Source organism: Myotis myotis, unplaced genomic scaffold, assembly GCF_014108235.1.
Source record: "Myotis myotis isolate mMyoMyo1 unplaced genomic scaffold, mMyoMyo1.p scaffold_m19_p_55, whole genome shotgun sequence".
Lineage (NCBI taxonomy): Eukaryota > Metazoa > Chordata > Mammalia > Chiroptera > Vespertilionidae > Myotis > Myotis myotis.
Window position 1 is genome coordinate 89,909 of NW_023416363.1, and position 14,757 is coordinate 104,665.

General features: G+C 48.3%; 2 protein-coding genes and 1 pseudogene across 3 annotated transcripts in view; 1 reads left to right on the plus strand and 2 right to left on the minus strand.

Annotated features, from left to right (window-relative positions):
- LOC118657457 (zinc finger protein OZF-like) overlaps positions 1–14,757 on the minus strand; it is a 51,989-nt gene that overhangs the window by 28,403 nt on the left and 8,829 nt on the right. The window contains exon 1 of one of the 2 annotated variants that reach the window (XM_036311492.1): positions 13,587–13,699. The exons of the other annotated variant lie outside the window; for it this stretch is intronic. The gene's annotated coding sequence lies outside the window, so the exon portion shown is untranslated. Of the gene's footprint in view, positions 1–13,586; positions 13,700–14,757 lie in introns of those variants that run through there. 2 annotated transcript variants of the gene reach the window in all.
- On the plus strand, positions 2,335–3,087 carry LOC118657463 (annotated as a pseudogene).
- On the minus strand, positions 4,956–13,695 carry LOC118657464 (zinc finger protein 2-like). The gene is given in 6 exon segments (XM_036311509.1): positions 4,956–8,979; positions 8,982–9,107; positions 10,163–10,187; positions 10,189–10,300; positions 10,402–10,525; positions 13,587–13,695. Coding segments are annotated over 5 exon segments (1,995 nt in total). The 5' UTR covers positions 10,523–10,525; positions 13,587–13,695; the 3' UTR covers positions 4,956–7,368.

Consider the following 14,757-nt stretch of genomic DNA (forward strand, 5'->3'; position numbering starts at 1 on the left):
GATGCTTTCATCTCTCTCTCTTCACTTTCGCTCTCAAAAGCAATATAAATATTTTTTTAAAAAGAATATCTATAATAATCTGTAATAATAAAAGGATAATATGCTAATTATACCAGACATCCTTCTGTCTTGCAGATGAAGCCGGGGCTGTGAGGGAAACCCAGGCCCTGGCTGCCTGCCAATGGCTGGAGGGAAGCCGGTGTTGGCAGCCAGGGGAAGGAAGGCCTATTCTTTTTTTTTAAATATATATATATATATATATATATATATATATATATATATATATATTTTATTGATTTTTTACAGAGAGGAAGGGAGAGGGATAGAGAGTTAGAAACATCGATCAGCTGCTTCCTGCACACTCCCACTCCCTACTGGGGATGTGCCAGCAACCAAGGTACATGCCCTTGACCGGAATTGAACCCGGGACCCTTCAGTTTGCAGGCCGATGCTCCATCCACTGAGCCAAACCGGTTAGGGCAGGAAAGCCTATTCTTGCATGAATTGTGTGCATCGGACCTCCAGTATATACATATATGCATAGCCCATGGACATAGACCAGGGGTCCTCAAACTTTTTAAACAGGGGGCCAGTTCACTGTCCCTCAGACCGTTGGAGGGCTGGACTATAGTTTTAAAAAACACTATGAACAAATTCCTATGCACACTGCACATATCTAATTTTGAAGTGAAAAAACAAAACGGGAACAAATACAATATTTATATTTGCATGTGGCCCGTGGGTCGTAGTTTGAGGACCCCTGACATACACAATAAGGTCGGGGGGCGGGGCTAGAAGTCGTGGTGGAAGGTAGACAGAGGCAAAGGGGGAGGAGAGAAATGGGAGGAAATCTGTAATAGTCAACAATATAAAAAAAAGTGTTAAAATTGACCCAACAAAACCAAAATGAGTGTCGGCCATCACTTTTTCTCCCAACCCTTGTAACCAAAACCATGCCCGTGCCTGTGTTTTTAGAGGGTGTGCCAGGCATAACTGTGTTCGGGGACAGGAAGCAGCCTGGAGCGGGTCGGCCTCAGGTTGGCCTGTAGTGTTTGATTCTTGACTTCATGCTGAAAAGATTTCACACCGTGAATTCAGGAGATTTCCAGCACGTTTATTGAAGCTGGGGATAATGAAAACAAATGTAGGCCCTAGGATAGAACAAGCAACAGCAGAGACTAGGCGGGGCTCCCAGGGCTCTAGGAGCACTGTGGGAAATGAGGGAGCCAAGGGGGCTGCGGTTAGCTCTCTAAACGATCAGAGAAAAGGGGCCTTGAGCGCAGGTTCAGGGGCTCAGCCACGGATGAGCTGCTGCTGCTCCGTGCTGCCCCAGGTGCAGGTCAGCTTAAAAGCTTAGAAGAGCCCGGCTTGCGTGGCTCAGTGGTTGAGCATCGACCTGTGAACCAGGAGGTCACAGTTTTGTTTTATTTAAATATATTTTATTGTTGATTTTTTACAGAGAGGAAGGGAGAGAAATAGTTAGAAACATCGATGAGAGAGAAACATCGATCAGCTGCCTCCTGCACACCCCCCACTGGGGATGTGCCCACAACCAAGGTACATGCCCTTGACTGGAATCGAACCCGGGACCCTTCAGTCCGCAGGCCAACGCTCTATCCACTGAGCCACACCAGTTTCGGCAAGGTCACAGTTTGATTCCCCGGTCAGAATGCATGCCCAGGTTGTGTGCTCCATCCCCACTGTGGGGCGGGTAAGAGGCAGCTGATCAATGATTCTCATCATTGTAGTTTCTCTTTCTCCCTCTCCCTCTCTCTCTGAAATCGTTCTCTCTCATCGGTGACTTTCTATTTTTCTCTGCCTTATTCTCTGAAACCAATTAAAATGTATTTAAATTCATATGTAGTTAAAATGTACATTTTAAGTCAATTATACTTAAAGTTTTAAATGTTTAAAACTTGCTACTTCCCATTATTTTACTATTTTATTATGAATATTCTTGATCATATTTGTTCCTACTGTATCAATGTGTTGGAAATAAAACATCATGATGTGCTACTGAAATATCTTATCATGCCCATGACCAGTGCTATCATTTTGGCATTTTAAAACTGACCACGATGAGAGTATTTACACCAGGGAAATTGACAAATACTACAAACCTTGTCTTATTGTACTACTGAATCCTTAAACTTAGAAAAGAATGTTAGCAATGCAGATTAACTTAATAATGTATCTTACAAATGGGATGTAATGGCTTTTAGGATTAAATTTGAGAAAACACACCCAGCCAGTATAGCTCAGCTGTTGAGCATCTAACCAGGGACCAAGGGGTTGTTGGTTCAAATTCTGGTGAGGGCACATGCCTGGGTTTCGAGCTCAGATCTCCAGTGTGAATCTTGCAAGAGGCAGCCAATGGATTATGTCCCCCACTCACATGTTTTTATCTCTCTATCAGTCTTCCTTCCTCTCTCCAAAAGCAATAAAAACAGATTTTAAAATAAACAGGGAGCCGCTGTGAAAGCTTGCAGCTCTGTGGTGCGGCCAGGAGACAGTGATGGCCCTCCGGGCAGAGGGCACTCAATGGCTTGTCTGTGTCCTGCTCTTCTCTCTGCTCACTGACAGCGCAGCCTCACTCATCTGGGATCTCAGGAAGTGCTGCAGCCAGGCTGGCAAAATCCGCATGCACTTGCGGATCAACCTCTGAGCCACGGGTCACTTCATGGGCAACAAGAGTCTGGAGCCCCTACTAGAGACAGCTCCCGAGGTCTCTCTGGGGGACCAGAGACTGCAGAGGAGTCATGATCTGCTCAGGATCCTCCTGCTGAAGCAGCTCTAGGCATGAGCGCCAGCGGCCCAGCACCTCACACCCAGCACAGGAGGCCGCGGGTGAAATGCTGCGGAAGTGACGGCATTAATGAGGATGACATAACCACATGGCGTAGACTGTGCGCACCCCGGGAAGGTGCTGAAGGGGACCTAGTAGTGGCCCCATCTGGATGTAAGTTCTGGGCTCACAGCTCTGTTACTGCATTAGTGTGATTTATGGTCGGGTCACCAGCAATATCACTAGTGCAGACACAAATTATGTTCCTGCTGTGTTTTTGTCTTTTTCTTTTTTTTTTAAATATATTTTATTGATTCTCCACAGAGAGGAAAGGAGAGAGACAAAGAGCCAGAAACATCAATGAGAGAGAAACATCGATCAGCCGCCTCCTGCACATCCCCCACTGGGGATGTGCCTGCAACCCATGCACATGCCCTCGACCGGAATCGAACCCGGGACCCCTCAGTCCACAGGCCGACGCTCTACCCACTGAGCCAAACCGGTTCGGCTCTGCTGTGTTTTGTGCTTCCCTGTCGAAGTGAATAATATCCTGCTCTTTATAAATAAAGGAATGAATGAATCTACACTAATAAAAGACAAAGATGCTAATTGACCGCACCTTTGCCACACCATAAGCCATGCCCACCAGCCAATCAGAGCAACTATATGCAAATTAACCCATCCAAGATGGCGCTGGCAGCCACAGAGCTGGAGCAAGCAGGAGGCTTGGTTGCCCGAGTGATGGAGGAAGTCAAGTTTCCCACCAGCCCTGAGCCGGCTATGGCCGCCGCTAAAGGCAACAAAGTTTCAATTATAGAAGATAAACAAATCCCAGATACCAGCTTCCAGCCAGCCTCCACTGGGAGCTTGGGTGGCTGTGGGTTGTGGCCAGCCTGCAAACAGCCATCAGCCCCTCACACAGGCTGACCAGGCACCCCAGCGGGAACCCCCCCCTGAAGGGACTGTGGGCAGTCTGCAAACAGCCATCAGCCCCTCACACAGGCTGGCTACACCCTGAGGCAGTGAGGGTCCCCGTGGGGGGCTTAGCCAGTATGAAAACGGCCCTCAGCCCCTCACTTAGACTGGCCAGGCACCCCAGCAGGACCCCCCACGCTGAAGGGGCTGTGGATAGCCTGCAAAAGGCCCTCAGCCCCTCACCCAGGATGGCCAGGAACCCAGTTGGGACCCCCACACTGAAGGGGCTGTAGCCAGCCTGAAAACAGCTATGAGCCTCTCACTCAGGCTGGCCAGGCACCCCAGCGGGGGCCCCTACCCTGAAGGGGCTGTGGCCAACCTGCAAACAGCCATGAGCAACTCAGGCTGGCCACACCTTCATGGGTGAGGGTCCCTGCTGGTGGGCTTGACCAACCTGCAAACAGCCATCAGCCCCTCACCCATGCTCTCCTATATAATAAAAGGGTAATATGCAAATTGACCCTAACAGCAGAACGACTGGGAATGACTTGTCACTATGACACACACTGACCACTAGGGGGCAGATGCTCAATACAGGAGCTGCCCCCAGGTGGTCAGTATGCTCCCACAGGGGGAGCTCGGCTCAGCCACAAGCCAGGTTGACGGCTGCCAATACAGTGGTGGTGCTGGGAGCCTCTCCTGCCTCCTCAGCAGTGCTTAGGATGTCCGACTGCAGCTTAGGCCTGCTCCCTGCTAGCAAGTGGACATCCCCCGAGGGCTCCTGGGCTGACAGAGGGATGTCTGACTGCCAGCTTAGGCCCGTTCCCCTAGGGAGCAGGCCTAAGCCACCAGGTGGTAATCTCCCTAGGGTCCCAGACTGCGAGAGGGCACAGGCTGGGCTGACGGACCCCCGAGTGCACAAATTTGTGTGCACCAGGCCTCTAGTAAATAAATAAATAAATACACTTGTGGAAAAACAATTTTGCTTCCAGTATTCAAAACCTATGGTTCCAAAGGCAAATAAGTCATGGAGTCATTGAAGAATGAGTGAAATTCAAACATATGTATTAGATGCTACACAGGACCCCTTCAGCTTAAAATAATAAATTTATTTAAACAATTTTATTGTTTGTTTTTTTAAAATATATTTTATTGATTTTTTACAGAGAGGAAGGGAGAGAGATAGAGAGTTAGAAACATCGATGAGAGAGAAACATCGATCAGCCACCTCCTGCATATCTCCTACTGGGGATGTGCCCGCAACCCAGGTACATGCCCTTGACCGGAATCGAACCTAGGACCTTTCAGTCCGCAGGCCGACGCTCCATCCACTGAGCCAAACCGGTTTCGGCTTAAACAATTTTAAAAGATGCTGAGCTGACATTTTAACAAAAGAGATAAAGACAGTATAAATAAACTCATGAGAAAAACACTCACCATAAAAATTTCTTACATAAATGGGTTCCAGGGCTACTATTTAAAAAGGTTAACCACTGCATGTGCTGGCAGCGTAGCAGAAAAACTGGAATTTTTATATACCGTGGGTTAGTGGGAAGGCAAACAGTTCCCCATATTTTAAATGTAAAACATTCACCAACACTGCAATAGTTTGAGAAGTAAAACATACATCTCTATAGAAACTGAAGACAATATTTATAAAACTCCAAAACTGGAATAACCAAAACTTAGACCAATAGATAAATTCGATACCATAGAGCATAGTACTACCCAGTAAAAAAAAAAACGTAACTATCCACATAAACATTAGTGCTGAATCTGAAAATAACTGTGTAGCATGGAGGAAACCAGTATTTGTTAAAGACTACACACCTTCTAGTGCTTACAAAATTATGAAAAATATGAACTATTCCACTCAAAAAGAAGAAAAATCCATGACTGCATGGAGGGCCAAGAAAGGCAGGAAGGGAGATTACAAAAGGGCAGTAGGAAAATGCAGGATGTGCCACAAGTAGGTGTAGAGTTGTTGGTATGGAAATTAATACAATAATAATATTACAGGAACAAACTTTTCCCTGCCAGTGAGCCTCAGTTGGTTGGGCACCATCCCTTGCCCTGAAAGTCACGGGTTCCATTCCTGCCTGGATGCCCTGTAGGTGGCGGGCAGGAGGCAGCTGTTAGCTGCATCTTTTCCATATCGCCATTTCTCATTCTCTGCCTCCTTCCCTCTCTTTCTAAAAAGCCAACAAATTATTTTAAAGATATATAAAATACTTATTTTTAAAAATGAGAATAAATTCTTAGTTTTGCATATTGACATCTTTAAGTCTACTTACTGGCAGCAAATATTGTCAAGCAGTGAAGACTATTGCCATCAGAATCAAAAGGAATCACAAAAGACACATCCTGGGACTGATTACAGGCTTATCCTGCCTCTAGCTTGGAGGTCTTGCCTGCTGAGCAAACCCTGAAGTGAACACCCTAGATGGGTAAGGGGAATCCAAACAACTATTACATTATTTTTTCTGCCATTTACTTCAGCCACAGGAGACAGTGATGGAGGTCCTGAGAATGTCTGTACAAGAAGATCACACAAGCCACAGTCCACTGACCATTTGTGGATAACATTGAGAAGAAGCACTTTTCATGTAATTTACTCCAGTCTTATCCACTCTCTATGAACACAGTGTTTCTGTCCTAATTGTGGTTCATTCTAATGCTCAGTGTCTTAAAACCAATGGCATCAGCCTATGAAATTTTATATATTATGTTACCTGGCTCCTTTACAGTATGTGGGTAAGAATCCCCTGAAACGTTGCCAAGAATTATGTAATAAATGCTGTGAATAGAGAATACTTTTCATATTGTTCACAGAGGCACAACAAAGGCCTCCTTTTCTGGGTGACCATGACACCACCAATAATAGAGGCACCAGGCTGCAAGTTAGAACCACAAAGTCATGCACACTTTCTCTCAGGGCCTTGTTCAGCAACATAAAATAGGCCAATATTGGACAACAAGTGCTGTTCTGATATCATGCTGTGCCTACCAAAGCACAGAATGTTTGGGACCCACCATATCTGTTCACCTCTCCATGCTGACAAAGCACTGTTTTCCTTTCAATCATCCCAAGGAATTAAAAGAACCAACAGAATTAGAGGTACAAAAGAAAAAAACCTCTTTAAAAAAGTTCATAAACCAGAGCAAAGGACAGCAGGATGGTGAATTGGAACCTGAAACAATTCCCCACAGCATGTGAGAACCACAATGTCCCTGTGAGAGGTAGCACTTCTTAGCTGAGGATGGGTGCTCTGGATGAAACCTAGGTCAGTTCAATTCTCTGGTCAGAGAGAAAAGAATGAAGATACAGTCAAGAGCTGAAAGTATTCATAAACTTCTCAAGCAGAAGGAAGAACACAGAATTCCTTTTCCCTGAGTACGCAGGGGTTGTGACCGGTGCACACTGTTCAGGTGAGCCAGGTGGTAGAGGAGGTCACTTCAGCCACAATTCCTCGCAGTGACATCAATGAGGCAGGAATGCTGGGAAGTTAGCAAGTGCAATGCAGCTCTTTCAGGCCTCACTTCTACCTCAAACTTATGAGGAATTCTGTACAGTGTATGTTCAGATAAAAGCAGTTTATACTCAGGTAAATAGATTTAAGTCTCCTGCAGTGCTGTAGAGTGAGAAAGATAAAACTTCCCCTGCACATTTAAGGCTTTGCTCCAATGTGAACTCTCAGATGTCTAACAAGGTTAAGTTTGCTGCTAAAACATTTCCCACATTTACTACACTCATACGGCCTTTCTCCAGTGTGACTTCTGTGGTGGTCCGTGAGCGAACGTCTTTGCCTAAAACGCTTTCCACACTCACTACACTCATACGGCTTTTCTCCGGTATGAACTCTGTGGTGTTCAATAAGCTTGGACTTTCGTCTAAAGAACTTCCCACAATCACTACATTCAAAAGGTTTTTTGACAGTGTGAATTCTCTTGTGTTCAGAGAGGTCATAGCTTCTCCTGAAGGACTTCCAACAATCAGTACACTCATAAGGTTTTTCTCCAGTGTGTACTCTCTTGTGGTTAAGGAGAGTATTAGTGCTCCTAAAAGATTTCCCACAATCAGGACACTCATAGGGTTTTTCTCCAGTGTGAATATGGTGGTGTTCTGTGAGCTGAAAGCTTTGCCTGAAGGACTTTCCACAATCACTACACTTATATGGCTTTTCTCCAGTGTGAGCTCTCAGATGTCTAACAAGGCTAGGTTTCCATCTAAAACATTCCCCACATTTATAACACTCATGGGGCCTTTCTCCAGTGTGACTTCTGTGGTGCTCCATGAGAGAACGTATTTGTCTAAAGGACTTTCCACAATCACTACATTCATATGGCTTTTCTCCGGTATGAACTCTATGATGTTGAATGAGGTTCCCCTTTCGTGTAAAGAACTTCCCACAATCACTACATTCAAAAGGTTTGTTGCCACTGTGAATTCTCTTGTGTTCAGAGAGGTGACAGCTTCTCGCAAAGGACTTCCCACAATCAGTACATTGATGGGGCTTTTCTCCAGTGTGAACTCTCTTGTGGATAAGGAGCTTACTATTTCTCCTAAAAGATTTCCCACAATCAGTACACTCATAGGGTTTTTCTCCAGTGTGAAAACAGCGGTGCTCAGTGATGTGAGAACTTTGCCTGAAGGACTTTCCACAATCACTACACTCATACGGCTTCTCTCCAGTGTGAACTCTGCGGTGTGAAAAGAGGTCGGACCTTTGTCCAAAGGACTTCCCACAATCAATACACTCGTAGGGCTTTTCTTTTGTGTGAACCTTTCCATGTCGAATGAGGTGAAAGATTCGTTTAAAAACTTTCCCACATTTGTCACACTCATATTTCACTTCTCTAGAGCACGCCCCCTGATGCTGAACAACTTTCTGGCTTTGGCTGCCAAAGTTTTCACAGTTACAAGTCTGCTGAAAACTCTTTCCACCAAGATATTCCTGTGAAATCTCACTGCCGCCGTGTAGGTCCTCAGTGTTGAGAGGGGCCTGGTGCTGGAGAAGCTCTGAGATGGCTGGGAATACTTTCCCAACCTCCCTACTGCTAGAAGGCACCCAAGTTAAGTAGAAGCTGCACCTGGTCACAAACGAGACCCTGTCCATGTCTTCTTTCCAGAGTTTCTCTCTAGTGGAATCCCTCTGTTGCTGGTGAGAGTTTACATTGAAACAGAAGTCTCTCACACATGCGTCACTGAAGAAGGCTTTCTGCTCATAGTCTGCTGCTTGTGACTCAGTCAGGTGCACAATATTTTTTAACACTGAGACACACTGGTTACACAGAAGGGTCCTCTGGGTTGCTGGAGCTGTCTCAGAAGCCCTGACCTGTGATTCTCCTTGAACAGATATTCTCCGCTCAGGACAGAAGTCCTCATCATACGTTTTATGCCAACAACCTGAAAAGAGAGAATTGAGGAGGAACTGATTGTTGAGGGTGGTGACAGGGGAAGTTCCATTGGTAAAGTGTTTTGCACATAATACATGGGTTCTATGCAATTGTCTGAAAATAAGAGATGTGCAGGAAGGATTAATAAGAAGCTGCTGTGAAGGTCTGGCCTCTGAAGGTGACTAAACAGGGAAGACCTCATCAGAAACATGACACACACATGGCAAGGACAATGTGAAGAGAAGATGCTCCCCACTCAGTTCTCTGTTAACAGTGCTCAGCAGGGCTGGTCTGCTGATGACAAGCTGGGCAAGTTGTGTGGAAGGTTGGTTATGTCTTATTCCAAGCAAATCCAATTAAGAAGTACCACATGTTTGAGCACTTAAGCATGTATGTGTACCTCATAACACATGGGCAGGTACATGTAGGAGAATATTGCACAGGGAGCAATGCAGAGGGACAGGTCATGCAAAAAAATAACAAAAATGAAGGTGCCAAATGCTAGGAAGTCACAGATGAAATGGAAGTCAGTAAAGTGTCAAGTATAGGAAAGAGAGGGTAAAAATGGGGAGTAGCCAGTGTCACCTGCCACAAAACACTGTTGGAAATTCACTGGTTTCTGGTACCATCTGACCATCACCATTATGTCATACCTTCCCCCCAGTTGTCACTCAGCAGGGCCAGACCAATTCTGACACCATCTTGCATATTCACCCTCTGAGATAACCAGGCTTCTCCCTGATCTTCTACTCTACCAATGCATAAACCCTAAATATTCCAAGTATTAATGAAAGACAACGGAGGAGAGCAGCCAGCTCTGGCTCAGAGCAATTAGGCCCATAATAGTACTCAGCTAAGGTAATATTACAAACAACAACTGGAGAAGCGTCTAACAAGAGTAGCCCATGGTTCATGTAAGTGAAGAACATAACCTGGCACAGGCTGTCATAAAGCACCTTTCCCTAGAGGAAGGGGGAAGAAGTGAATAAATGTACATATTGTCACCCTCCCAGGGAGATGAAGAGGAAGATGAGACCCATTAAGTTGGCTGTAAGTCTCCAAGACACTTTCTGCACTTTTTGGGGCAACATGTCAGGGATGTTCATGGAGTCCATTGGTCAAGACCCTCCACACAGCTCAGCATAGGCAGCCACAGCATGTTTGAAAAGACAGAGGCAGAAATCAGCAGAACGCTAGGTCTGGCTGTCTGGCTGTCTGGCTGAGGGAGAGAGAAAGCTATGTTTTGAGAATAAAGGAAGAAAGGACATCACATGGGAACACTAGAACATATGAGAAGGTCTTACCTACAGATGAGACAAGTGCAAACACTTCCAGCATCACATCACAATACAGAAGTCTCTGAGCCTCATCAAGGAGCCCCCATTCCTCCTGAGAGAAGGCAATGGCCACGTCCTCAAAGTTCATATCCTGTCATAAGGAGGACAGTTCAGTCCATGATCAGCTTCTCTCCTAGGCTTCAATTTCGTCATACTTCCCACTCTCCATATCCATCTCCTCCCTCCACTCCCCTATCACAGAAAATAGCAGGTCTTGCATTCAACAGAGTCACTCGCTTCTTATATTCCTACTGATACTGTGTCTTCCCACAGCAATAGAGCAGATGCCCAGATTGATTATACCTGACCTCAGGGCCTCACATTTAGGGTCAACACTATGGGTGTCACCAACACAGGGCACAGATAAATGTTTACCATGAAGAGAGATGTGAGTGATCTGACACTGGTCTTCTGGGGGCAGTGGTGAGCAAACTCATTAGTCAACACAGCCAAATATCAACAAGTACTTCTTTTTTTTTTTTTTTTTTTTTTTTAAATATATTTTATTGATTTTTTACAGAGAGGAAGGGAGAGATATAGAGTTAGAAACATTGATGAGGGAGAAACATCGATCAGCTGCCTCCTGCACATCTCCCACTGGGGATGTGCCAGCAACCCAGGTACATGCCCTTGACCGGAATCGAACCTGGGACCTTTCAGTCCGCAGGCCGACACTCTATCCACAGAGCCAAACCGGTTTCGGCAACAAGTACTTCTTGAAAACTGACTTCTGGGCAGGGGCCACGAAGATTCAATCGCACTGTATTCCCCGTATGTGGTGTTTTGTGGAAAAGCCACACTCAAGGGGCATAAGAGTCATATGTGGCTCATGGGCTGCAGTTTTCCAACCACAGTACTGGGGCAATATCCTTGTGGTCCCACACATTCTCCAAGACCCTGAAAAACATGGCATCACTCGTCACCCTTTCGATTCCAGTCCTAGTGTGCTGAGGCCAACACTTTGTCCTACCTGTTCCACATAATTCTTCCTATCCCACCTCTCTCCTACAGCTTCATTCCCAGAGTCACAACTTTAAAGACAACACATGTATGCCATCAAGAGGAAGGGATGTTATCTAATCACCTTCTTTTCAACATTCTAACTCACCTCCTCTGTATGTATTTCTCTCTTACTCTTCTCCCATCCCCAAGCCAGTAGAGATTTTCAAGCCCAGGTGACACTGATGTCTGCTATCCCATTCCCATTGATCACTGTACCCGCCAAACAACAAGAGGCAGGTGTGCACCTATATGACACCTAAATTCTGCAGCTGGCATGAAGCGCCACAACACCCATCTTTTCAGGAATTACCCTAAAACTCCCCATGATATATCATCCAGTTATCACCAGAAATGGACTCAACCTTCATTCCTTCTATGTCAACATCAAGGATGTGTGGCCAGGAATTCACACTCCCTCTCCAAGGGCCATCACTCCTCTTCCCACCCCTCTCTCACACCTTCAGTGCTATGGCCCCAGCTCCCACAGACATCTCCTTGGTCTTAGTCATTACTCAGCATGTGTGTTCCAGAGATTGCATGGCAAGTTCAACCAGTATCAAGTACTAACCTGACTCTCATTGCCCACACTCAAGGCACTGCCTTCAGTTCTGCTATGAAGGCCTCCCTCCCAACTTGCTTTTTCCTTCAACCTCACCGATTGAGAACCACATGAGATCTCAGTTACCCAGAGCCCACCCCTACTGCTGCTGCACTTGATGTCCCTTCTCCACTCACAGCCTATGGCCCTCTACCCCTTGCCGAGTGTGTCTCACAGATGCCCACTCATGCCCAGAGGCAAATCAATCAAACCGGATGCAACACACCAGGCTACACAAAGGGTCACGAGAAATCCTGGTGAGTGTTTAAAAAGTAAATATGCACCAGCCACAGTCTCACCTTTTTGGAATTACTCTTCTACCTCCAATAATAAAAACAGCAGTGATCCAGAAATCCTCTCTGGACCATACTCTCTACTATTTTTTTTAAGTAGTTTTCATCTTGAACTCCTTGTCACAGTTCCAGATGGTCATTGACTGGTCTCTGAAATACCTCATAACTTAACAGGAAAACATAAAAGATTTTATGTTCCTCATGGACATTACTATTCCCACTATGAATTTCCCCATCTCAGTTGATGGTGCTTTCATACCATCAGCTGCTAAATCCAAACCTTCATATCATCTCTGATTCTTACCTCTCTCTCCAGTCCTCAAAATTAGGAAATGCAGGTGGCCACAGCTATAACCCTGATCCATATGCAACTGCTTCTTCCACACACACAACCACCACTGTGCTCCAGGTACCCTCACACTCACCAGCACTATCACAGCAGCCTCCGTCCTGGGCCTCCTACCTCCGTCCTCACACCCATCCTGTGCATCAGGCTGCAGCCACAGGGAGTCTAATGGGACCTGGGACAGGTCACCTGCTCTACGGCTCCCGTGATCCCAATGACCCCACCACCAGCAGAACAGAAACCCAAGTGGTCACAAAGCTCCTCTGCACTTGGTTCCTGTCCAACTGTTTCCAGTTTCTATTTTTAAAAAATGGACCCCTGCTCGTCCCTGAATCAGCGTAGTCTTCGCTCCAAGCCTTTGCACATTCTGGAGCCCGAGCACGGAAGGACCTGTCACTCAGAATTCCACTGGCTGCCAAGATCAGCTGCCACTCATCTGACCCTTGACCTGGACTTAGGGCTCTGGGCTGAGTGTCCCTTCAAGGTCCCCAGGTCCAAGGTCCCCCGAGAAGAGGGGCCGACAGCCCAGGACCCCACGACCTCAGAGGCCACCAGAGAGTGAGGCCCTGACAGGAGCCCCCAGCCCCGTCCCCCAGCGGCTCTGCCCCCGCAGGAACCGGCGGGAACGAAAGGGCTGAGGGCCGGGCACCCACCCCAGGACCCAGGGGCTCCGGCTGCTCAGGGCCCTGGCCCAGCCCCGGGCGGGTGATGCCCGCCTCCCTCGGGGCTCAGTCCAGTGCGCACCTGCCAGTGACCTCATCACCTACAGGGTCCTCCGTCCTGCCCTTCCTGCTGGCCTCTCCCTTCTAGACTGTTCTTCCTGGGAACCCCGCCTCACACAAGCTCCCTCACAACCACCCACGGCCCCGGCGCCCGCCCTCCCCTCACACCCCGGGGCCCCACGGGGACTCACTGCGCTGGACGCTGCGCCCTGGGCGGCGGGACCCGAGCCGCGCCGGCCCCGAGGCTGGAGGGTCCAATGGGGTGAGGCCGAGGGGCCTCTGTCGGCGGAGAGGAGTCGGGGAGCCTCGGGGACCCCAATCCCGGGTGTTGGGGCTCAACCGGCCTCAGGCCCGCCCTGCGCAGCGGGGACGCTGCCTCCCCCGCCTCCTCCTTCGCGCCACCAACGCTCAGCCGCGCGCTGAATCCTTCAGGTCCGTTACCGGAAGCCACAACTCACAAAGTCCGCCCCGAGGACGATACCGGAAGTCCCGCCCTAACTGAAAGTGCAGGACCCGAAACGCGCCTATCTCAGCGGAAGCCGGCGCAGTGGTTTCTGGGTGATGTAGTTTTCTCCCGCAGCCCTGGCTGTGACCTTGGGGAGTGAAGGTGACTTGGCGCTGCCAGGGGCGCTGGGGGAGGAGATGGGACCGGAGGCCGGGTTCACGGGGACAGACCGACAGGCCCCCCCCCAGGGGAGGGGGGACGGGGAGAGACCCCCCAAAGAACATATGCACAGGGAATGGGAGACATCTCAACACCATCGACAATAAAAATACACATTACATTTTATTAAAAATATACAATAGGGCTCAGCAGGCGCTGCTCAGTGGTGGACGCTGAGCGAGGAACCGGGAGAGCAGGTTCCATCGCTGGTCAGGCCCGTGCACGGGGCGCAGGAACAGTGTCCAGCGGGCGGCGGCCGCGAGGGGGACAGCCAACCAGTGACCCGCCCCCATCGCCAGTGGTTTCATCTCTCCTCCCCTTCTTCTCTCTCAAATCAACGCAAAGAGTTTTTATGGGAGGGAAGGGCCGGCAGGTGTCCAGGCCCGCGGCGGGGTTGGAGCTGGGTGATCTCCTGGCTGCTGCCGAGGCGGGGCCTGGGAGGGGGCCCAGGGCGCGAGGCGGGTCGGAGCCTGACCTTTGCCAGGACCTTGTGTTGCCAGGTGCTAACCCTCTGCCCAGCTCAGCTGCCCATCCAAGGCTTCCCGCCAGAGGAGGCCACCCAGCCCCTGCATGAAGGGAGCTGGCGCCCTCAGTGTCCACACCCACATGACTCAGGTTTCTGGGCTGAGTGTCCCCAGAGCCCAGGGCAGGAGGAGGGGCCGACGGCCCCATGGGCACCATGACCTCAGAGGCCACAA